We start from the raw sequence: 22,033 nt of genomic DNA, 5'->3' as shown, positions 1-22,033 counted from the left end.
AACCATTGCATTGTAGATCTCAATTTTATGATTAATTTGTTTAATGAACAAACCAGGTGAACCAAAGTAGTAAAATACATTTCCCTCCAATATTTCAAGACAATTTTTCCCAACTTACTGAGTGACATTTAAAATCTTTTCAGACTAAAGTCTTGAAGATTTCCTCAACTCAGTGTTTATGTATTTATTAAAAAAATCTAGCCCTTCAGAAATGCAGTCTTCAGACTTAAAAGTAGTTTCCTTTAAGGCGTAGAAATATCAACTAAAGAACTGAGCATATCACTTAAAGAGGTGAGTTTCCTTGTCTACCCTCTCCTTCCTCCGCCTTCATTATATGTTTTTCATATAGGTTGGGCATGGATTGATTGAAAGCATAAAGTGGAAGAGCAGCACAATAACTGCAGCCTTTCAGCTTCTTCAACATGGCATACGTGCTCTAAGTCAATGGCAGCTAGATAGCTCCACTCAATACCACCATAGCTGCTCTGACCACCATTCTGACATAAAATTTTGTGAAATCCAGAGAAAATTTTCGTATGTCAAATAAGAAAACATTAATTTCTTCTACATTGTCCTCAATACTAAGAGAAACTCAAGTCAAAATTAAACACTGCTTACATATTTGCTGGACTGCAGAGCAACCAAGACAGCCAGAACATCTCATTCTATCGAAAGGATGATGTGAGAACTGCATTTTGTGCAGCCTTTTTTTAATTAAGCCTTGAGACTTGATAGGACCAAGAACACACATTTGATTTCTCCAATTGTGTCTGCTAGTAGAAATGGATTACAGACGTATGAATTTTGCTGAGAAGTGTAAAAGTAGGACGCACTCATTCTAAGAAAATTTGAACCCAGTTCTATGCCTCCTGTATTAAAAAACTTCAAAACACTAAATTTCCATGCACAAAGTGCATACTCTACTAAGCAGTTAGGCAATTTCAATTTAGCCATAAATTCTGCATACAAACTTGCGTGCAGAAACAGCTACCTATACTGTTCCTCTTTGTTAAATTATGAAGTCATTCTGCTTGAGGAAACAGATTTCTTTTAACAGTGAATTAACGGCACAGTAAATCAAATAGCTGGAAAAATAATTGGTATAATAGTTATTCAAAAACCAAGACACCTTGACAAGTAGCAGAATCAGACTGGAAAAAGGATCCAAATAATCTTTAGATCTGGACACTAACTGATCACCTCCATGTTTAGAAGAGCAAGAAAAGAGGAAATTACATGTTCGTGTAATACTTTGTTATATGCTACACCTTCAAAACAGATTCCCTGGTCTCTGCACATAAAAATTATCCAAGAAGTAGGAATATTTTTTGTGTGTGTGTGTGTGTGTGCGCGTGCGTATGTGTATATGCACAATTAGGTTGCTGAGTATTAAGTTACCATTCACAACATAAATTAAGTTAAACGGATCACTTTAGAAACTTTACAGCACAGAAAAACACATTACTTAAAATCATTCTATTCCTGCAAGAAAATTAAAGATTATCTCCTTATTATTTGGGATTACCAGATGGATAAAAAAGGATTCAACATCCAGAATGAAAAGGTTCATAGTTCACTAACATTCAGGACATATATATGCACTGTGAGGAAAACCAAGAAAGTATTCCAATGACTTACCTCACCAGGATGCAATCTATCCCAGTTTTCATTAATGTAGGCCATGAGTTCAAGCTCTGAGTCAAAGTATTTCTTCTTATGAATAACACTTAGGTTGTAAAGGCATAGATGTGCTATATCTACCCTAGAGTTCAGAAATATTGGAATAAAGGACAGAAATAAAGACTCTTTTTCTTCCAACTGCTTTTCTTTTGAAAATTTCCTAGAAAAGATACTAGCATGATAGACAGAGGAACACAAAGCACAACTTAAACACTCAGTACAGGGAACAACATTATGAAGTTTCCTGTCATTTCTCTTCAAGTGATTCATTCTGCTTTGAATCTTACTTTAATCTCTGCCTCATCTCACTGTGATCATGTTCTTTTAAACTCCAAAACTGGTCTAAACCACAGGATAGTTAAGTAAGTCCAAATTTATACTTCAATCTATAGATTCTGAACTCATGCACGTATTCTGGTGAATTAGCATTTAACAAGTTATTTCTACCATGTATTTGTTAGCATATATATCCACAAGATTGAATATCATTTGTAATATGGGCTAGTTCAAAGATTTCAAACTACAATTAACCATTAAGTCTCATCAAGGAAACCATTATGAGTACAGATGTGTACTCCAGTAATCATTACATATGGCTTATCTAATGGTAGGGTCCTAAGCCTACAAAAAAGATTTTCTTCAGATCACAGTCTTCATATATAAAGTGAGGAGTTGCTCACTACTTCACTGAACCATCCCAGGAATAAACCCAAAAGCATGCAATTGCAATACATCTCTACATTTAAGGATTAACTTTGAAGAAAATATGTCCTTGTTAGTACAAGCAGTAACAGCAACTCAGGAAACAACTCAAGACATCAGGTGGATTTCCTTTTTCGCAAGGAGGATCAAAATACCGAAGAGAAATTCAGAGCATGTATTAAATTACTGTTTTTAGCTCATACATACCATCTCAAGGGTAAACGTTTGAGGTATTCTGGTCCAGAACTGCAAACTGAGCAAATGAAAGTATAAAACCTAAAAATATATAAATATATAGATATACATGTGTCTGAGTGGTGGGTGTCTGTACACACACACAATTCTCTTCATGTTTAACACCCTAGTTATGCAAAAATTAGAGTTATGCATATTTGAGAATCCCTTCATTGACTTCTAAAATCTGTACTGGTACCTACCAGACAAGGTACTTGATCAATTTTATCCTGGTACCACTGTTTCATACTACCCAAGGAAGTCCCTCAACCTGTGACTATACCTGTGAAAATGTTCTCAAGTGTTCCCACCCCATTCTCTTGTGCAGAAACCCATGCATCAGTGTAAGCATACACTTAAAGGACCCATGCATTCCTAGGTCCTAACTCAGTTCCCCCATACAAACATTCCAGCACAACCAACAGCTAAAAGAAAGCACAACTGAAAACAAATGAGATACTACTTGATTCGCTTCTCCAGTTTTCTCTCATCTGCTCCAACTACTCCAAGTTCCTCTTAAAACAAAAGCCCAGACTAGCACTCATTCATTTTCTTTTGTCCTGACTCATCACATATCAACAGAGGATGTATACAGCTCCCCTCAGTGTAACGATCCTTCCAGCTTTCTCTAGCTCCCTATACTGCTAATACATGAAACTACTACCACACATACACACTGGCAACCTACCTTGAAGCATGATGCCTGTTCCATACAAGACATTGGTCACCTATACAGCAGTGGGAACCTGAAAGCCCTTATCTAACTTTTAGACCCACTAAAGCAGCCTGATTTGAAGCTTGCAATCTCCTACTAGAACAGCACCCATAGTATAATAGACTTCCACATAAAGTGAAGCCAGTAGCAATTTGACTTCAACCATCCATTGGTTACCTCTTCACAACCCACTCTCCTTCATTAAACCGAGATGAACTGCATTTTCCTGGCACCTGAACACATGCTTTAGCTTGTATGATCTTCTGTCCAAAACTCACCCCATTTTTGGAAAGCAGTGTTATATTATGGATACCCTAATAAAAGTTCATGTGGGAGATCCCCATCATGTTTTAAATACAGACAACCATGAAGTACAGCTTCATTTTCTTACCTGTCACCAAAAAGCATTGGCTTTTGGAGGCACTGCACACAAGCCTCATGAAACCACTGCTTACATTTGCAGCACTGCAACATCTTTAGATACCAGCTTCATCAATAGAAAGAAAAATAAGATGTGTTAAAAAAGTCACTGGCAATTGTTCTTCATTATATTTGTTCTTCATAATGTGTAAACTAAGTAGCAAGGGATCTTCTGACCCTGTCAGTCGTCTGTAGGGGTATTTCAGAAACATTTAGTTCCACTATGAATCATTACTAGAAAAGTAGTGACTAAGAATAATAAAAGATTGTCTATTAAAGGATGAACTAAGTTATTAAATGAAAAAAAAGCCTAATTTCCTGTGAAAAACCATATTTTTATTATCTATAATAAGAATTCAGTAACCATATAAGCTTCTTCTCACATACTGGATTCACTTCCTTATTATTTTCCAGCTGCATCAAGTCAGAAACATTTGTTCTGAGAACTAGACTACTCAAATCCTTAAAACAAGCCTCAGTTTACAGATGTTTATTTTCATTTTCCTTTTTCAGCTCTCCCGTGATAAAAGAAACCATGCAACATTGAAGGCAATGTTTGTTGAAGTCTGCAAAATTCTCAAACTACAGCTCTGCAAGCACAAACTCAAAAGCTTCACTTCTTTTTGAGACTCTTGACTCCAAAGCTATTTTATCTATTTACTCATCCATGCAGACACCAGAGTACTTATCTCTATCTACTTAAGAAGTCCACTTCTTGCCTTTCTTGTAGAGAAAGAACCAGCAGAGGACTCTAATGTCATAAGGGGACAAGTTTTCCCCCCTGCCAGTAACTGCAATCCAGGGTATGATACCGCAGTAGAATCAGCTGTCTATTCCAACAAAATTTAATACACTAATCCCTAAATACATTTATATTCATAACTAGTGATAGAGATGAGTTAACACTGCCTAAAATTACAAGATCGAAAAAATCCATCAAATTCCAAAACATTAAGAGCAGCAATGCAAAAGAACATGCTCTTACTTGTTGTAAAATGGACTGTAATGTTATGTGAAGGTCACATGACAAGATAAAAACAAAAGATCTGATGGGAGAAGGAAAGCCATTAATAATGCTTCCCAGGAGACATTACAAAAAATTGAAAATGCCACTTTGCATTGTGTTTAATATCTACATACAAAAGAAACAAAGAAATTCACAAGTAGAAGGCTACAGGATAAACTGCATGACAGACAGAAGTTCTTACAGTATATATTTACTCACTCTCCAGGTCCTCCACAATAGCAATAACACTGCTGGACATTGGTTTTATGTCCTGCGTCCCACTCAAGGTCTGTTGCATTATAAGGTAATGTTTGTTTCATGACTTGCAGTGCTTTGGCATTTGGTCCTTTCTTAAGCGCACCTCCCCTCTGGTCCAAAAAAAATACATGAGTTTACAAAAACAATAATGTATTCCTGAAACTTGCAAATACTTTAATTTGGAAGTTATGAAAATTTGTCTATAATAGAAAAAAAACACTATCACCTGTGCTTATTCTAATATTAGCATATTTTAAAGATAAATTGAAAGCCTAGTGTAATTATATCTAAAATAGATATGAATTCCCAACATATAAAACTTCCATTCAAGTCAAAGTTAACAAATAAGAAATCACTGAGAAAATGCAGTATTTTTGTTTGTGTGTTTCAGCTTCAGAAGCAAAGTATGTACACAATATGGGATGTATTAAGACATGTTTTTCTAGAAACACACCTTTGTTGTTGTTGCAAAAACGCACTGTCGACAGAGCCATTTATCATCCGATTCAATCACGCTGGAATCAATATTTGGTGTGTGACACAGCTGATGATAACCTGTATGAAAAATGACCAAAGTGTTATTAAAACAGAGAATTAACTATATATCATTTTAACACAAATATAAAGCATTATCCATCATTAAGTGCCAAAAATGTGATCAAAAAGATTGCTAACATGTTCAAAATGTTCTTTCGAATTTCTTAGTATAAAAAAATAAACTTTACTTACAGAACAGTTATTAGTCACTTTAACATGGATTATCATTACTCACTGAGCTTTTAATAGCCACTAAGGGCTACGAAAGTCAACATCAGTTAAGCATGCAGCCAGGCAAATATCCTCCTTCATAAAACAAATCAAAGTATCTTTTAAAATGCAATAAATAGGAAAGATTCTAGTTACCTTGCCCACATTTATCACATATAACCATTTCATTCGGTGCTTCTGAATACTCTTCCTGACATATTGTACAGACCATTTCCCCACTTTCAGTGGCCCCTAGACAAAGATGAAAGTGTGATTTTTTTTTTTCTTTACAACTGCAGTTGGAACAGTTACCATGTGTATGGCTTTTTTGTGTCATTTCAGTTACAAATCCATGCATTGTAGAATCATATTGTTACAGAGCCTCATTTCCTAACAAAATTAAATTCTGTCCTTTGTACAGACCGTATTCATTACAAATATTGATGTCACTTATCATAGATTATTGGATATTTATAGGCTTTGTATTTTTAGTATGCAGTCCATGGTTCCTTTATAAAACATAAAATAACAGAATAAAGACTAAGTGCAGACTAAAAAAATATGGATAAACAAATCCTATCTGGACAACTGAGAGGTATGTTTTGTATTTACAGTAGTTTGTGCTTCTTTACATATGCACAACTTGGTGTATATCCTTTGACAGATCTGCCCAAGGTGCTTTAATATTTTGTAAGGGCACTGGAGTTTAATATGTTATTACTGCTTATCTATATCTGCAAGCACACAAAAGCACACAGTAACAGTAGAGACAACAAAAAAAAGTGGCCTTGCAAACTGGAAACAAAACTACATCTTGATCCTATTATATACCACCTACCAGTGTAAAAAACCGGAATAAAACACAAGTTTCTTAGTCTACATGTTATCATACTCATGCACTAAAGTTTGATAAATGTAGCAAAGATCATAAACCAGTACTATACAGAGGCAGAACAGCAGTACTTTAAAAGCTTCTCAGAAATAAAGCAGTAGATTTTTTGCTATTACAAATACACAGCTTGTCCTGTTAGCAGATCTTGTTTAGTTTAAATACCAAGAATTTGCAAGAGCCAGATGAAGTTTCCATTGCCTGTATGAGATAAGGAAACTGTAACTAATTTTCATAAAAATCTGTCATCCATGCTTCAGTACCATAAGGTTATCAAAATACTAGCTGCTCCCCAAGTATCTGAAAAAATCAAAGCTAATATACAATAGATGTCCCACTTTATAACTGCATTATTTCTTTGTATCACATGAATACTCCAAAATGTGTAATGGTTTCTTATGTGCAACAATTAAGGTATTACTTTTAAATGTGAAAACTCCATTCAAACCTAAGATTGATTTTCCAGTCTTTGGTTTCTTTCGACATCATGAGGTTTCAACTGAAAACACAGGAGGACATAAACTCTGTGTAAATTAGGGCCTGGAGTTTTCTGCTATGACAGAGTATTATACTCTATTCCCATCCAAAAAACCTCAAATTTGATTATGCTTAGAAGCGTTCTCCCCTCCCTGCACATAGTTATGTGAAAACAAACAGGAAAAGTAACTGCAATGATAAAGAGTTAAATGAAAACAACTTCTTTATTCACCTAAATCAGGATCCTGGGTCATGTTAAACTATATCACTCTTTAGGATATAAAAATATACTCTCAATTTATTTTAACAGATATAGTAATCTACACAAAATACCCAACAATGACCACTTCACTGAAGTTCTTGCCTGTTTGTATGTCCTTCCAGAGAACCCAGGATTTGGAACTGTCTTCAAATATAATGAAGCAGTTCTGTTTCAGTTTGTTTATCTGAAAACCAAAAATACAGCAGAAGCCATGAGTAAAATACTAAACAGAATAATGTACTTAATACGGAGAGACATAACAATACCATAACATTTAACAAACATGGTACTGTAAGATGCCAGTGAGTTTAAAGAAATCATTTACCTTTTTGATAGTTCCAAGATAAAACAAGCCATCTGACCATCTAGCTAGGACATCCTGACCTTCTTCAAATTTACACAGTGGCTTTTTGGCTTTCTGTCCATCACGTAACGACGGCTTGGTCAGAGATGCTGAGCTCTTATGGCTTCGACGTACAGGAGACCGCTTATGGACCAGTGAATTACCCACCGCTGTAGAGTCTCTAAAGATAGGGAACAAAGAGAAAAGAATCAGAATTAGGTTAAAGTAGAAAAACCATATATTTTGAATATTAATACAATTCACAGCTAAAACTCAGTTTATAGTAGCCTTGCTACTATAAGAGTCTACAAGATTTGAAAGAGACAGGTTAATGTAAAGAAAAGTCTTATATAAAATCCACTAATGTAAGTGAGGATGGGGACACAAGCTTTTCAGCTCAGAGAGTCTTCATAAAGTCACCAAAAGCATCAAAGAATGCATCAAAAGCGTTCAATACAGAATTACTTATGCAAAACAATTAGTCACTTTAATTACTGACACCTTTCCAAAATTCCAAGGAAGCTAAAAAGGTACTAAAGGTTAGGGTTATGTGAGTGGGGGAAAGAAACCAAGCTGAGCACTTCTCAAGGTACCTCCAAACACAGCATCATGCTTTGCCACTAAGCATAGCTATAGAGGTTTCCAGTACAGGAAGAATTTCTACATGCTAAACTTCTAATGTAAGATAAGTTTTCCTCTTTGTTAGATTCAGAGAAGAATAAGGAAAGAAAAACAAAAGATCTTGAAACCTTTGTTCACAGACAAGGCTCAAAATTATAAATTACGTGCATCAGTAACAGGTTTTTTCCCCCCTCATGCAATTCCACAACATATAGCCTATTCATCTGTAAGTGTGAATATGCTTATATGTCAGACTAGCTACCAAACACTCCAAGGAGTAAAATATAGAAAATTGCAACATAGAACCAGATAATGTACAAGCAACAATCTTCATAAGTAATAAGCAGAATTTCAAACTGTAAAACAAAGTTATCCTTATATCCAAAAGTATTTTCTCTTTAGAAACTAAATGTATGAATTACTATGACATAGATACAAGGACAGAACAGAGAGTTACACAGAGTCAACTGAAAAAGCAAAGTTTCACCTCATTCTAAATAGCTTAGGTGCACTATTAGCACCAGAAATGTTTGAATTAATCAAAGCACTAATAAAACCAGTAAATGAATCGGCACCCTATACAGTTTGATGAGAATTACTATTTAGATGCTGGAGAAGTTTCTCTAAAGTTACAAAGAGGATGGAATCCTTTCTCCCTAAATGTTTACTATTTACTTTCAATATGAAAATAAACTTGGAATTATAATGGCTGAAAATACCAAAAATATGCAGAAATGCAAAAGTTAGTATTCTAGAAAGCAATCTATTTTTTTGGACTTCACAGTTTAAACCAAGAAGGCTAGACACAAGAAAGTTAGACAGCTGTTTTAAGCACATTTATAATCAGTGTAGGTCATGACATTGAGAGCAGGCCAGACAAGTGTTCCATTTAGCCCAGTAACTAAGTCTGGCATCCTCATGTACAACTGGGTCACCAACTTAAGTCCTGCCTGATCTCAAATACAGAAATATTCCAGCAGGTGACTGAGGAAGACCAGAGGTTCAGGAAAAAAAACCCAACAAACAAAAACTAGCTCCAAGAATAGCACTCCTCTCCCAAATATTCTCTAGGTCTTTTACAGCCTTTGGATCCAAAGATCTTGAGCAGTAATGCCTTTGTATTTTAGTCCTTAGCGGAACTTTTTCCTGCATGCTTTCCTACATGTTTTGTTGAACTTTGAAAGGAGTACTTCTTTTGGCTTGTTTCACAGCTAGCACCTTGTCACTTCATTTGACACCCTTCACCACTGCATGAGAAAACTCAACTGTCGTTGTCTACCTTTTCCCTTCATGCCCTAGTAACAATGTTTACACCCACCCAGACATATTTCCCAGGTAAGAATCCTACCAGTTCTGCAGCTTCTCATGTGAAAACCATTTAAAATTATTGTTATATTATAAACTTTTCCACAGTTCTACTTTAAACTCTTATAGATGGAATAGGTTGCTCAAAGAAGTGGTAAATTCTCCATCCCTGGCAGTGTTCGAGGCCATGTTGGACAGAGCCTTGGGTGACATGGTCTAGTGTGAGGTGTCCCTGCCCACTTTCTACATTATTCTGAATAACCTCATATCCTTAAAATATTTCATTATTTAAACTTACAATCTTTTGCACCCCACCGCAAGATTGTCCCTTATCTTGTACAATAGCTTAAACTTTCACAAAGGTTCTCTGAAGCAGGGCCCCAACCCTTAATACCTGTTGCAACCATATTCTACTCTCTCCTTTGTATCTGCATAGTCATTTACACACCCAACAGGCTCAGAAACAAACATGTCTGAAGTAAGCCAGTCATGAGAGAAAAAAAATAGTGCAAAGTGTTCGACACTGTCCCACACGACATCCTTGTCTCTAAATTGGAGAGACATCAATTTGATGGGTGGACCACTCAGTGGATAAAGAACTGGCTGGATGGCCGCACGCAAAGAGTTGTGGTCAATGGCTCGATGTCTGGCTGGAGACCGGTAACGAGTGGTGTCCCTCAGGGATCGGTGTTGGGACCCGTCTTGTTCAACATCTTTGTCGGTGACATGGACAGTGGGATTGAGTGCACCCTCAGCAAGTTTGCTGATGACACCAAGCTGTGTGGTTCGGTTGATGCACAGGAGGGAAGGGATGCCATCCAGAGGGACCTCGACACGCTTGTGAGGTGGGCTGATGCCAACCTGATGAAGTTTAACCATGCCAAGTACAAGGTCCTACACCTGGGCCGGAGCAATCCCAGGCACAGCTACAGGTTGGGCAGAGAAGAGATTCAGAGCAGCCCTGCAGAGAAGGACTTGGGGGTGTTGGTCAATGAAAAAATGAACATGAGCCAGCTTCAGTGTGCGCTCGCAGCCCAGAAAGCCAACCGTATCCTGGGCTGCATCAAGAGGAGCGTGACCAGCAGGTCAAAGGAGGTGATCCTGCCCCTCTGCTCTGCTCTCGGGAGACCTCACTTGGAGTATTGTGTGCAGTTCTGGTGTCCTCAACATAAAAAGGACATGGAACTGTTGGAACAAGTCCAGAGGAGGGCCACGAGGATGATCAGGGGACTGGAGCACCTCCCCTATGGAGACAGGCTGAGAAAGTTGGGGCTGTTCAGCCTGGAGAAGAGAAGGCTGCGTGGAGACCTCAGAGCAGCCTTCCAGTATCTGAAGGGGGCCTACAAGGATGCTGGGGATGGACTATTCATCAGGGACTGTAGTGACAGGACAAGGGGTAACGGGCTCAAACTGAAACAGGGGAAGTTTAGATTGGATCTAAGGAAGAAATTCTTTACTGAGAGGGTGGTGAGGTACTGGAATGGGTTGCCCAGGGAGGTTGTGAATGCTCCATCCTTGGCGGTGTTCAAGGCCAGCTTGGATGAGGCCTTGGGCGACATGGTTTAGTGTGGGGTGTCCCTGCCCATGGCAGGAGGGTTGGAACTAGATGATCTTAAGGTCCTTTCCAATCCTAACTATTCTATGATTCTATTCTATGATTCTAAAATAGTTTCCCTTCATCACTTCCCCAAACCTTTCCGACTACACACACTTAGCACATAGGAAACACCATTCAAAGGCTAGGCAAGGCTTGATCAGCACAGTCTTAGCAGAAATAGTTGTGAAACTATAACCTGGTCTCAGACAACAATTCTTTTCTTGGCAATGACTCATCATTACAAACTATTAAAGTATTTAGGTACTTCAAATTACACCCATGAACTTGACTTAGCATATTCAGTGGGTCAATAAGGCGCCACGTGTAGTTTGAAGGACTTAAAACAAATTTACTAGTTCACCTTGAAATTGTTTTATAAGTGTTTTCACAGGACTGTTTCTCTTTCAGAGGTTCAAAGATTTTTCTTTACAGCTTTTTATCTGGTTTAAGAGACTACACAACGTAGCTCAGATGCAGCAGTGCTAGTTCCTCCAGTACTTGCAACAAAGTTGTGGAAGATCTTGTACAGAACAAGGAAAGACAACATCATTGTATGGGTTTGTGCTGAAGGGGCCTTAAAGCTCATCCAGTTCCAAGCCCCTGCCACAGGCAGGGACACCTTCCACTACAGCAAGCTGCCCCAAGCCCCGTCCAACCTGACCTTGAACACTGCCAGGGATGAGGCAGCCACAGCTTCTCTGGACAACCTGCGCCAGCACCTCACCAACCTCACAGGGAAGAACTTCTTCCTTGTATCTAATCTCACATTAATTTCTTGCCATGAATATATGCACATCATTCTGCTTTACAGTTTAGTTTTGAGATTCTTGTGAGCCTCAAGTTCAGATGTCCTATTAGAAGTAAGAAAGAATCAATTCATCTATTATACATAATCTAGTACAGATCTCCATTTAAAGAGCAACAACCACTTTTGCAAGTTTCCCATTTTAAAAGTCTTCAGAAACATACATACACTATTAAATACTGAAGTCTGTCCCATAACTCCATTCAAATTGTAACAAAAATGTGTTGTGCATTACTTTCTAGCACAAGCACTTAAATGAGTCTATACATTGACTTATACAACAGCCTGAATTTACAATAGCAGCTCCAGACACTGAAGGATCTTGACACACAATAAAGGTCTGAGCCAATAAAGTAGACACTTTTCCATTGTCCACACTGCTCTCTTTGTGGGAGATAGCACTGCTGAAGTGATGACTAGAACAGCTCATGAAGTAGCTCCTGCTGTGGCAGTTTATGCTTTTATCTAACACATAGACTGAAAATAGGGTTGGTTATCACAATAGGCTGACACTAGCTTAACTGTTGCTTTCCACATGGATAAGAAGTTTGTTTTCAGGGAAACAGTCCCCCAGTGTTCTTGATGCAGATTAAGTGGGAAGAGCTACTGTTTTAAAAAGTTGACTTTAATTAGCAAGCTGTAAATTACTTAAAGTAGGTGTCTCTGAAGTGCCTTCTGGAAACACAACATAAGAAAGCACAAGGAATTCAGTGCAGATCAACATAGGAACTACATGCCTAACATGTTAGTAACTTTGCATTGCCACAGGTCTCTCCACTGTAATAGAGTATGAAAGAGTCACACCTACCATTAAAATGTCTGTTGGAAGTGCAAATGCAAACTGAGGTTAACATCTTGCTTGCCAATTTTGAAATCAAAGGTTCCACATTTTCCAGAACTTGTTTTCAAATCTTCCCTAAAGTTACTTCCATAGCACCTTCCTACCATACCATTTACAGTTACCAACAAAATTAGTAACCCTTCAATAACAACTTCCCCACAATCTTAAAAAATATCTCCAAGAAGCTCACATTGCAAAACATACAGACATCTTGTTTTTCCAAGGAAAAAAACTACAACATTTTACCTAATATAAAAGTCTACTTTATCTCGCATAACTTGCACAACTAAGCTACACTGCATGTCATACAGTATGTCCAATCTACCTTGGCTTTACATCCTTTACTCAATACTGAGTATGTTGTGGCTTTATTCTTACCCAAGGACTTCACATGCAAAGAAAGTACTAAAGCATCCATACAATCTTTCAGAAGTGCATGGGGGAAGTCAGTAAAATATACCTACATATTGAAATACACTTCCAAGCAGTAATGCACTTTGACCATTTCTTCAGAAGTTGGTCTTGTGAAGTTCTGAAAATGCTCATTGATTTTTCACCTTGGGGACTCATCATAACCACAGATATTCTCCAGCAAGACAGGCAGAAGACTTTCTATTCATCTACTTAATGAATAAGTTAATAATATGCTGCAGCAGCAGGAGATAGTTGTCATTCTCTTTCAACAGGAATGTAAACTTCCCTCTGAGGGTGAACTACAAAATCAGTTTGATTTGTGAACCATGACAACTTACTATGCACAGAAGTTATTTGCCAAAATCGAAGTTAGGTTTCTGTTAGTTTTGATTTGTTTGTAACTCTAACCTCTTTATTACAGGTTAGAAAATGTCAAAGTTCATTTGGTACCTCTGACTCCCAGATCTTCACCACAATCGTACAGCAGTTAATGGGAAAAAGATGGGAAGATCCTGGAGAATTAAAAAGACTGAGCACTTTCCATCTTGTTTCTACGTGTCCTTTTCTCAGCAGTACAGCCAGGTTAAGGTCATTCATACTCCTGCAGTCCTTCAGTTCTAACAACCGCTGTGAAACAACTTCTGGTACAAGAAAGTCCCTTGACAAGAGTTATTTTTTCAGCAATTGCACTTCACAGATTTGTCTCAGAATGGTTTGTCAGCCCAAGAGAACAAATGCAAACAAGCAACTTGAGACACAAACTCCCTCAGCTGGCACTGCCTGACTGCATGAACTGAATTACAGTTTCATTGACAAGCCATGCAATTTCAGCAGATTTCTTCCAGAAGGGCTGTGATTCACAAATAGTGTAACAGTAACAGACAATAGCTACCCTGTGACTACAGGTAGTTTTCTAAGATACTAGATTTTAACAACAAAGTGCCCAAAGCATATGAAGAGAAAATTTTCATTTACCGAAACAACACATGAAACTGGGACCTACAGATAATTCATTTATTCCCATAAACACAAATCACACTGAAGGGAAAATGAGTTTAGAGAACCCAGCAGATTTTATACATGGCTTATCCAATACAGCAGCTTGCTCTCCCTCCCTTCCCCCCAGCTCTGGAATGGCAAGGTGACTTCTCCATACACTTTCTATATGTTTTTCTTCTCTAAATACGGATTTTCTGATATTTTAAACAAATTAAAGCATCTCATCAAAAGGTCTGGTGACAAGCCAGGTAAGCAAGTGCTCTGAGCACTTGCCACAAGGCAGCAGCAAAGGGAAATGAATCTTTCCTGAGAGCCACCATCTTAGCTGGTTTACCCAGCATCACATAGCCAAGTCCAAGTAATGCTTCTAATGTGGCAACTAACCCATGACTAGGATCCAGTACCTCTGCTGACAGCTGGAGAGATACTGGATCCCAGTCACATGTTTCTTCCCCTCTTCCTCGCAGCTTCGCTGCTGTTTGAGATCTCACACCAAACATTATCTGTTCACTGTGTGAACTGTACCTCCCTCCCCCCAAATAAACAAATTCTGCTGGGCCAAGAAGGCAAACAGACATAACAGGATATGTCCTCTGCCCCAACCCAGGCCCAAACTTCAGATCAGTCCCATTCAAAAACCAGAAAGTTCACTTTGTTTTTCATAACAGCAGCTTTGCTCCAACAGTCACTGTTCCAATTACACACAAACAGGCTATTCTATTAGCAAATGCTTATGAATTTCTTTCAAGCAGAGGATCCAACACAACTCTAGATTATAGTCTTAGTCTATCCTTGCACACTACTTCATGCAGCCCAATTAGTATTAAGCTTCCAAGGTGCTATGTCATAGAACATCTACAAGGTATGCTTTGGGCTCGTTATCTTTACACTATTTTGTATGCTGGTATCATCAAAATCCTAAGCCACATCACCAACTATACAGAAGAAGGATAAAGGGATGCTAACCTAGGAATCCCTCAGTCTAGAAAAGCCAAGAGTAATGGCTGGAGGATAAGAAATATATTTTCAAGATCATCTAATTTCTACAGTTGCTTAAGACAGTAATTCAGGTTAGAAAGGATATCAGGAGTTCTGTAGTCCTGCTCAGCATCGCATCAGCCATGAGGCCAGGCAAGGTGGCTTTATCCAGTCAGCCCTGAAAGCCTCCAGTGACAGAGGCCACACACCCTGGGCTCCTCTTTGCTGAACTGTCCTCATGTGGGGGGAGAAGTAAAATAAAAAAACCCATCTCCTCACCCCATTCCCATCAGAATCGCTCTTATTTCAACATGTGTGTTATCTCTTGTCCTCCTGCCATGCAGTATTGTGAAGAGACTAATTGCATCTCACAGGAGCTGGACTGCTGCAGTTAGCCTCCATGAAGTCTCTTATTCTCCAGGCTGAATTAACCTGGTTCCCTCAGCCTCCTCTCACAGGAGAAGTGCTCCAGTCCATAACAGTTTTGGTGGCCCTCCACCAAGCTCATCTAGTTTCATGTCTTCCTTGCATTGGCAGAATCAAACCATAGTAGTCTAGATACTGTCTAATGAGTTTTGTGTAGAAGGAAACAATCACTTCCCCTGAGCCTTCTGGTTCTGTTCCCATTAAAACAGCCCAGGATACAACCTACCTGCCTTTGCCCACAGGACACAATGTAGGCTCATGTTCTTGCTTTCTGTCTACCAGACCCCAGCCAACTTTGCAAAGCTGACCCCCAGCCAAACTTAGCCTGAGATTCTTCCTTCAGATGCAGGGCTTGGCTTTCATCTCCTTTTAATTTCATGAGGTTCCTATCAGCCACTTCCTTCAGCCTTGCTGGAATTAAGTGGTATCCACTCCTCTCCTCCCCTGGTCCACATATCCTGCCATGTTTAACATCGAAGGTAGCCAGGCCAAAATTTATTCTTGGAAAATATATGTTGACATTTTCCAGGAACACCTACTCCACAACTGGCCTACAGACCAACATGAGCCTAACAAGCCTGTGGTTCCCTGGGCTGAACTTATGGCCATTTCTGAAGATAGGTATAACATCTGCCATTCTCTAATCATTACAGATTACCCCTGTTCTCCACAACCTAGGAGGGTAAAGAACAGACCCATGACAACACCACACTGTGTGCTCTTGGAAGCAGCCTGTCTGTTCCCATGGGTCTGCATGAATCAAGTTCACATCTTTGTTTAAAGATGTTCAGCAAGCCAATTTACAGGCCATTCAAGCAAACAATGCTTAACAAATCCATCATGGACAGAACTTGAAAATCACCTAAGGCAGAAAAACTCTGTCCTACCAATGATTTCAGGGCAACCACTCTGTATAAGCTGCTTCTTGTCAGCAAAATGAGAAATTGTAGCTTGTTTACACTTCTCAGCTCTACCTATTCAACCATACTACCCAACACAATCATATGTGATTTTCATGCAACGCATTACTACCCAAATAGAGTGCTTGTTGGTATCTTTTTTTTTTTTTAAGCCTTTGAAAGAGCCCTACATTGTGACTGTGATTTTTCTTCTGAATTCTTCTGTCTGGTTAAACACTTTAAAGAACTCTTTAGTTATCAGAGAACATGTTTTCATTAATGTGTTTCTTTAGTAGCTGTATGCTTTCACAAATATATCCACCACATTAGCTGACAAAAGTACCAAACTTTGCTTCTAAAAAAAGTGGTAATAAGAACTAACTGAGCCCCTGCAGCCCATTCAGCTTATCAGCAGTTAGGTCTATAAATCTGCTGCACATTAGAAAGAACTTTAGCCGGAAGACTGAGGGGAAGTGATTGTTTCCTTCTACACAAAACTCATTAGACAGTATCTAGAATACTGTGGTTTGCTTCTGCCAGTTGCAAAGAAGACACCGAACTACATGAGGCTTGGTGGAGGGCTACCAAAACAGTCGGGGACTGAAGCACTTGCCCTGTCAGAGGAGGATCCAGTGAGACGCAGTTAGTCTCTTCGAAGTACTGCATGGCAGGAGGACAAGAGATTAACACACATACCATAGAATGGTTTGGGTTGGACAGGACATTAAAGCTCATCCAGCTCCAATCCCCTGCCACAGGCAGGGACACATACCACTAAACCAGTCTTTAAAAGATCATTACAGAATAACACCTTTCCCCACATATCTAATAAATAGAGAAATAGGGCAGGGCAGCCCCGTACTCTTAAGAGCCATTTGTTTGGGATCAATCATGTTTGTACACAGACAGACAAAGGGGAGAGAACAATGGTTCCAGGTCACAACACACCTTTTCAGGTCAGAACTACCCTTAAGTGCATACTTAGCACCTCCTTGAATACTGCAACCACCTTTTGGGATTGTGCAGTACCCAACTACAGGATGCCCAGCAATATACCTAAGGTAATACAGTATGAGCATGCACCCAAGCAGTGAAAAAGAACAGAATATGCTGAGTTGCACAGGGAGGGGGGGAAGAAAAACGATTTCATAGGCAATCAAAACCCCATAAAGATAAATACCCTTCTTTAAGGCTAGTCTAGAAGAATATCACCCTTCATAAGCACTCCACAGAAAGAAATTAAAAATAAATCCAGTATTATCCTCCAGGATATTTAGTGAATGAAATATGTTCACTTTCTCTCAAAACTAAACCTCTTCATTTCATTCCTCTACAGAGATTATACCTTCTAGGAAGAGAACATCAGCTTGAAATAAAGATAGTTAAAAGCATGTATTTCAACTAGTTACGGTGCCTTCAGTAACAGGTATTACCCTGCCCAAGGACCCTCCAGCAATCCCTGTGGTTCATAATCCTTCTTCTGATGTGTTTCAAAGACACGCTTCCCCTCCATTTCCTGCAGAGAAGGCCTGTAAAGGTGAAACCAACTCTGCAGCTAGCTCAGAAGTCAGTGACACAGAAAGTACAGCCAATTCACAAACCATGAGAAGATTCATACCAGCTTCTAGTCATATGTCTTTCTTCCCTCCAAGGTTTTCCTCCACAACTAACACGAAGAGTGCAAAATATGCTTTAAGGCCATTCTGCTGCTTCTAGTACTATATTCTTTCACACTTCTCTCCAGGGGATACAGAAATTCACTCTCCACTAGGAAATGACCAGCAGCTTACTTGTTACAGGCATTTTTCTCATAAGATTTACCTGATTTGCTAATGCAGGGCAGGAGAAACGTTACCATATCGAAGGTCACCCTTTATACTAACTACCAGTGCATGTCTCTTTCACCTATTTGGAACAAACCCCCCCAAAAAAACAACTGGTGACTAATCATATTAAGCCAAGTTTGAGAAGGATCTACATCTGATTTAAAATTCTTTCTAGAGCAGGGAAGCAGAGTTGTTGAGAAGACACATCTGTATCTGACAAAATAAGTCAACTGTTGAAAACATTACCACATAAACTCTCAGTACAGATCTACATTTCACCAGCTTGTAGCTCCTTGCAAAGATCCTTCTCCCTTTCTCGACTACGCACCTTCTTTCATATTTTGATTCTTTGTTTCCCTTTATTCTCCTTCCATTAAAAAGCTATGAACCTTTTAGGCTGTATTGTAACACTGTAAGAACTAAGCTTTTTTTCTTTTAATCTCAAATGCTTTCAAGTGAATTGTAATTTGAGCTCTCAAGAAAGGGATGCACATTAACTTGCTAACTTTTAACAAACTGGTTACAGACGAAAAAAGAACACAAAAAGAAAACTTTTTTCCTATTATCCCATGCTTTTGACAGTTTAGGTATAAAGCATGGATCAGTTTCCCTTATACGAAGTCAGGAAAAAATCATGCTATTATCCATTTCTAAGTTTGACCTTATAAAGCCATGAGCAGGTCTTAACTATCAGAAATCCAAGAAACAAGCATAATGCCACACTGCTCTCCTGGCAGGCCCTTTCATTTAATTGTGCAGGCCCTCTCCTTTAAATAGCACCCAGATACTTCACGGATGGATGACACCCCCTAGAATTTCAACACCAATATCAGTGTCCGGAGCATCCAACACACTACCATATTATTTTCTTTGACTAACAAAAGTACCAACTCATTCTTGAATTCCTACAGAATTCAAATATCAAAGGAAAGAAAGCGCGTTGCTGCACATCCTTTCAGCAGACCAAAAATACAAGCTTCTTGAGCACCTTCGAACTGTCTAGCTTGACAGAGATTATGAGGCGGCGCAAACAAAAAAGAAAGAGAAAACAAAACCAAAGTTACCAGCGACCACCACCAACCACCTCTTTTGTGTTGCTCTCTCCGCACTCGAGCGAACACAGCCCGCTCGGACGACAGCCTTAAAGGAGAAGATAAAGCTAATGCTGCCCCAAGCCTCGCCGTGACTCACGGCGGCAGCACCCCGCGGACCCCGTCAGCAGGCCTGCAGCCTCCGCTCCCTTTGTTTTGGTCACCGAGCGGCACCGCTGACCCCTCACTCGCTCGCCAGCGGCCGCCCAAGAGAGAGCTTCCTCCCCCTCCCCCAAAGGCCCCCGGGGCCCCCCACGCCGTAGCAGGGCCCCTCTCACCCCCTCCCCGGCGGGTGGCGCGGCCTCCACGGAGGAGAGGGGGGATGCGGCACCGGCGGCCCGAACTATGGGGCGCGCCCGGCCCCCCCTCTCCTCACCCCCCGCAAGGCCCGGCCGCCCCTCCTTCCTCCCTCCTTACCCCCCCCGCCGCCGCGGCCCGCCCCCCCTCACCTCACCTCATTCGGTCTCTCCAGTGGTGCCAACCGCCTCATACAGGGAAACTGGCGAGCTCAGAAGCCTCCCCCCCGAGGCGGCCGGGCCCTGGGTGCGCGGCGGGACCCCCAGAGCGCGGCCCCCACGGTGCAGCGGCGGCAAGGCGGCGGGGGAGGGGTCAGACCCGCCTCACGGACAGCCCGGCTCCACCACAGCCGCTCGCCATTTTTGTTTCCCGCGGAGGAGAGGCTGGTGCATGCTGGGAGCACAAAGGGCCCCGGCCCCGCCCCGGCGCGCCCCGCCTGCGCAGACAGCAGCGCCTGGGCCAGGGGGCGGGGCTGGAGGGCGCCGCGGCGGAAGGACACGGATGAAGATGGACCCTCGCCGCTCATGAACAAAGAGGGACTTCTTTCAGCGCGCTTGCAGAAGGAGAGATCCCTGCCCCGGGGCCGGGACTCGTTGCGGCAGTGCTAAGGGGAGTGGGGTGCTCCGCCCGTTGCTCTAGGGATTTTTGCCCGGTTTCGGGGTGATTCGAGTGCCCCGTAGCAGTGCGGGGTGTCCCCGGCGTCTAGAATGATCCGGGGAAGACAGGAAGGGAGCCCGGCTGCATGACCGGGTGACCGGTGAGGCCCGGCCTAGGCACCACGGGTTACTGCGGACAGTTCGTTAGTGCCAAGGACACAGGGTAACGGGTGGCACGGAACGGAGTGTTCTGCAGCGAGTCAAGGGGATGCTGCCATTTTAGGGGGCGAGCGAAACCTCGGTTTCTCTTGTTAACAGTAGCTGTATTAGCTAAGCAAAATATGCTTGTCGCTTTCTGCCACTGAGAAGGGCTTGGTTTTGTGAATATTTTCTTGGACGGCAGTCACCACAGACGCCATGGTTAAACGTAGCAGTTGCCCGGTGCAGTGGTGCTATACACAGGTTACAAAGCTTGCCCCAACCCTGTAAGTTACTCGGCACTTTTGTGGTCTCTGTGCAGTACTGAAATACAAGTACTCACTGGGTCAGATCTCACCAACTGGTGTACCAAATGCTCGGGGAGAGGCTGGGTTTGGTGGCCTGGATGGTGGAATTCCCAGTTCCTGGCTCTGTCCTGCTCAAAATAAGCCAATGAAAGTAAGACACGGGATCAATTTGCCATCCAGGAAGAATGGCAAGGCACCAGCGTATGGTTTAGTCTGGCCAATTCCTAGTTACATCAGAATAAAGCAGATTTATGATGGAAATTTCCAGAGGTTTTAGGGGATACAGTTTTCCTCTGGATGCAGTAACTAGGCACTCGTCAGTAATCATCTTGGTGTACTGCTCAAACCACACTTGCACAACACAAAGGCCCCTGGCTACTTTCTTTGGATTTTCACATGCTGGCAACAGCAGTCAGGTACTTCTGTTAGTGCTAAAGGCAGAGGGTCTCCAGCAGAAGAATTGCACTCAATCAATTTTTTAGTGACAAACAATGGTGTGAGAACCGGTGTTTGGCTAAGTTAAAAAACAAACTTTGTAGCCAGCAAGAGAATAAACACATTTAAACATCAATAATTGGCTCCTTCACAATCTTTTTAGTGTTATACTTGCAGGGTCTCACCAGTCTTGTCCTGCTGCATCTTTGAAGCAACTTAAATCAAAACTTGTCAAAGTAGAATCACTCCCCTATACGGCAAGTTGTTTCACCACCAGCACCAACAAAACACAACACAAAATCTCCTGACCAGCAAGACACATGCTATTTCTACCCTCCTTGTCCCTAGGATACTGTTCCCAAAAGCAGTTTGCATCACCCCACTGCAGAATTGTAGAGCTGCATAGCCCCATTCTATCCATAAAGCATCACTTGTCACAAAGCCAGGAGCTGCTGCTGGAATAGCATTATTTGAAGGCAGTATGAAAAGAAACTAGGAATCCCTACATAATACAAGAATAATTAGGGTTTGACAAACTGATTAGTTTGCTATTAGAGGCATTGTGATAGTTCACCCAGAATGTAGCTCTCGAAGCTTGTCACCATTAGCTTTATTACTACCATCAGCAGACTATCAGTATTTTCCCACAACCGCAATTCCATGT

The 22,033-nt window shown here is 40.7% G+C and overlaps 1 protein-coding gene across 4 annotated transcripts in view; it reads right to left on the bottom strand.

Annotated features, from left to right (window-relative positions):
• The window catches only part of MTF2 (metal response element binding transcription factor 2), a 29,258-nt gene extending 9,067 nt beyond the window's left edge, over positions 1 to 20,191 (bottom strand). For all 4 annotated transcript variants that reach the window (XR_013957459.1, XM_080623976.1, XM_080623975.1 and 1 more), the window contains exons 1-9: positions 19,990 to 20,191; positions 7,716 to 7,914; positions 7,493 to 7,574; positions 5,919 to 6,014; positions 5,470 to 5,570; positions 4,977 to 5,125; positions 3,723 to 3,818; positions 2,590 to 2,658; positions 1,639 to 1,762 (exon numbers count right to left, since the gene is read on the bottom strand). Coding sequence is in view for 3 of the 4 variants with exons in the window: in XM_080623976.1 (XP_080480102.1) it covers positions 1,639 to 1,762; positions 2,590 to 2,658; positions 3,723 to 3,818; positions 4,977 to 5,125; positions 5,470 to 5,570; positions 5,919 to 6,014; positions 7,493 to 7,574; positions 7,716 to 7,914; positions 19,990 to 19,994 (921 nt within the window). In the remaining variant the exon portion in view is untranslated. The remainder of the gene's footprint in view (positions 1 to 1,638; positions 1,763 to 2,589; positions 2,659 to 3,722; positions 3,819 to 4,976; positions 5,126 to 5,469; positions 5,571 to 5,918; positions 6,015 to 7,492; positions 7,575 to 7,715; positions 7,915 to 19,989) is intronic.
• Between the last annotated feature and the right edge of the window lie 1,842 nt (positions 20,192 to 22,033).

Source organism: Psittacula echo (assembly GCF_963264785.1).
Source record: "Psittacula echo genome assembly, chromosome: 7".
In the NCBI taxonomy this organism is placed as follows: domain Eukaryota; kingdom Metazoa; phylum Chordata; class Aves; order Psittaciformes; family Psittacidae; genus Psittacula; species Psittacula echo.
The sequence above is the reverse complement of the archived record's forward strand: the minus strand, read 5'-3'. Positions and strand labels throughout refer to the sequence as shown.